At 29.7% G+C, this 2839-nt stretch overlaps 1 protein-coding gene across 1 annotated transcript; it reads left to right on the forward strand.

The window, feature by feature from the left end:
* Positions 1–1985: 1985 nt before the first annotated feature.
* On the forward strand, positions 1986–2398 carry LOC131803802 (serine protease grass-like). Its single transcript, XM_059125517.1, has 2 exons — positions 1986–2031; positions 2091–2398. The coding sequence occupies exons 1-2, from the start codon at positions 1986–1988 to the stop codon at positions 2396–2398; spliced, it is 354 nt and encodes a 117-aa protein (XP_058981500.1).
* Positions 2399–2839: the final 441 nt, after the last annotated feature.

The following is a 2839-nucleotide window of genomic DNA, read 5'->3' on the forward strand; positions in this document are numbered from 1 at the left end:
GAAATACTCCTTAAAAATCCACCCTTTCTTTTTCTTCCTTGAAAAATTACTCCTTAAAAATCCACATTTTCTTTTTCTTCCTTGAAAAAATATCCTTTAAAAATCCACGCTTATTTTAGTTCTTGAAAATTTTTCTTTAAAAATCCCCGCTTATTTTGGTTCTTGAAATTTTTCCTTTAAAAATCCACGCTTATTTTAGTTCTTGAACATTTTTCTTTAAAAATCCCCGCTTATTTTGGTTCTTGAAATTTTTTCTTTAAAAATCCACGCTTATTTTTGTGTTGGTCCTTGAGAAAATATTATTTAAAAATCCACGCTTATTTTTGTGTTGGTCCTTGAAAAAATATTCTTTAAAAATCCAAGCTTATTTTTATGTTGTTCCTTGAAAAAATATTCTTTAAAAATCCAAGCTTATTTTTGTGTTGGTCCTTGAAAAAATATTCTTTAAAAATCCAAGCTTATTTTTGTGTTGGTCCTTGAAAAAATATTCTTTAAAAATCCATGCTTATTTTTGAGGTGGTCCTTAAAAAAATATTCTTTAAAAATCCACGCTTATTGTTGTGGTGGTCCTTGAGAAAATATTCTTTAAAAATCCGTGCTTATTGTTGTGGGGGTCCTTGAAAAATATTCTTTAAAAATCCACGCTTATTTTTGTGTTGGTCCTTGAAAAAATATTCTTTAAAAATCCACGCTTATTTTTGTGTTGGTCCTTGAAAAAATATTCTTTAAAAACTACGCTTTTTTTCTTCCTTGAAAAAATATTTTTTAAAAATCCACGCTTATTTTTGTGTTGGTCCTTAAAAAAATATTCTTTAAAAATCCACGCTTATTTTTGTGTAGGTCCTTGAAAAAATATTCTTTAAAAAACCACGCTTATTGGTCCATCGGCCCTTGAAATTTTTTTCTTTAAATCCCGAAATAATAATGTTCTGTGGGTATTAAAAAAATATTCTTTAAAAATCCATGCTACTGGTCCTTGAAAAAATATTATTTAAAAAGCCGCGCTCATTGGTCTATTGGTCCTTGAAAAAATATTCCTTAAAATTCTATGATTTTTAGACTGTTGATCCTTGAAAAAAATTCTTTAAAAATCTACGGTTGTTGGTCTATTGGTCTTGGAACAAAAATCCAGGCTTATTGTTCTGTTAATCCTTAAAAAATATTCTTCAAAAATCCATAATTTTTTACTGTTGATCTCTAAAAAATATTCTTTAGAAATCAATGATTTTTAGACTGTTGATCCTTAAAAATCATTCTTCAAAAATCAATGATTTTTAGACTATTGATATTAAAGAAATTTCTTAAAATTCCGTGCGCCACTGTTATTTTTGAGGTAGTCCTTGAAAAAATATGTATAAAAATCCAATATTATTAGTATGTTGGTCCTTGAAAAAATATGTTTAAAAAATCCAATCTTATTGGTCCTTAAAAATATATTTAAAAAATCCACCCTTAAAAAATATTTTCTCAAGGACCAACTGAAGAAGGTCCTTGAGAAAATATTTTTTGAAAATCCACTCTTATTGGAAACAATGATCTCAAAACGGAGGCTTCCTTTTTTTCTATAGGAAAAAATGACATCAGAACTGAAGTCAGATTTTTTTCTATAGGAAAAAATGACCTCAGAACTAAAGACTGATTTTTTTCTATAGAAAAAATTGATCTGAGGTCGGATGTTGTTTTGAAATTTATTTTTTGTTTTTAATTTATTAATTTAGTTAGAATGTATATACGCCTTGGGGAATATCGAAAGAGTACTGCCATAGATTGCGTTAAATTAGGACCAAAGATAACATGTGCCCCTGCGCCCCTTGAAATGGGCATTCAGGACATTATTCTGCATCAGAATTATCGTTCGGTTTACATTGATATCGCCTTATTACGTTTAGAGAGGAAAGTATCTAATTCTTAGCAAGCCTTAGCAATAGAAAAAATCGTGTATTTCAAGTACTTGCCCATATATGAGAATCTGCGATCACTCGATCATGAACAATATGCAATACCCGGTTGGGGAAGAACCGAAACAGGTTGGTATTGATGCCAAAATTGAAAATATGTTAATGACAACATAATTATTTTTAAATTTGTAGGAGCTTCTTCGGATGTTCTCCGCGTTGATTTTGCCACATGTCAAAATTATTTGAGACCATTTGGCCTCACCTATGAGCTGAATAGTACTCACATCTGCGCTGGAGCTAAAAATTTGGTTGATACTTGTAAAAGTGGTTCGGGCGGGCCGCTGGGTTACACCGACATCTACAATGGCTCGTCTCGGCTTGTGCAGTACGGTGTGGTATCGGTTGGGGTTTCGAATTGCGGCGAACGAAATGTACCGGGAATCTATGCCAACGTCTCTCATTATATGCAATGGATAACAGATCACGTAAGGCCAGAGTAATTTTGTCAAAATTTTTTGAACAAATTTTTCATAAAAAAATAAATATTTTTAAAACGATAAAAAATTTTAGAAACACATTTTTTTCATTAGCAAGTATTAGTGTTTCAATATTAATAAAAATTCGTAAAATAAAAAAAATAAAATGGAGCTCAAATTAGTGCTCTGTTCCAGAACAGCAAGAATTTAAAAAACTTCTACTTCGACATTGAAAAATAAATTAGAAAAAAAATAATAGCAGAACTAAAAAATTCTCAGGTCCTGGAACAGAGCATATGTTGTTTTCAGTTTTCTTGACAGTTTTTCAAAAATATTATTAGAAGAAAAGGCTGAAATGCCTCAAATATTTTTTTATAGAAATAATCCCACAAAAATATAATAAAAATATAACGGACTTTATTCTAATTTAATTTTTTATTAAACATATTATTTTGTGAACCGCTG

The sequence above is a fragment of the Musca domestica genome, unplaced genomic scaffold, assembly GCF_030504385.1.
Source record: "Musca domestica strain aabys unplaced genomic scaffold, Musca_domestica.polishedcontigs.V.1.1 33, whole genome shotgun sequence".
Classification (NCBI taxonomy): domain Eukaryota; kingdom Metazoa; phylum Arthropoda; class Insecta; order Diptera; family Muscidae; genus Musca; species Musca domestica.

Bases quoted from the DNA above. Each gene is read 5' to 3' on its own strand.
- LOC131803802 (XM_059125517.1), top strand. From the start codon at position 1,986: ATGAACAATATGCAATACCCGGTTGGGGAAGAACCGAAACAGGTTG. The intron at 2,032-2,090 runs GTATTGATGCCA...TTAAATTTGTAG, and splicing joins GGAAGAACCGAAACAGGTTG to GAGCTTCTTCGGATGTTCTC.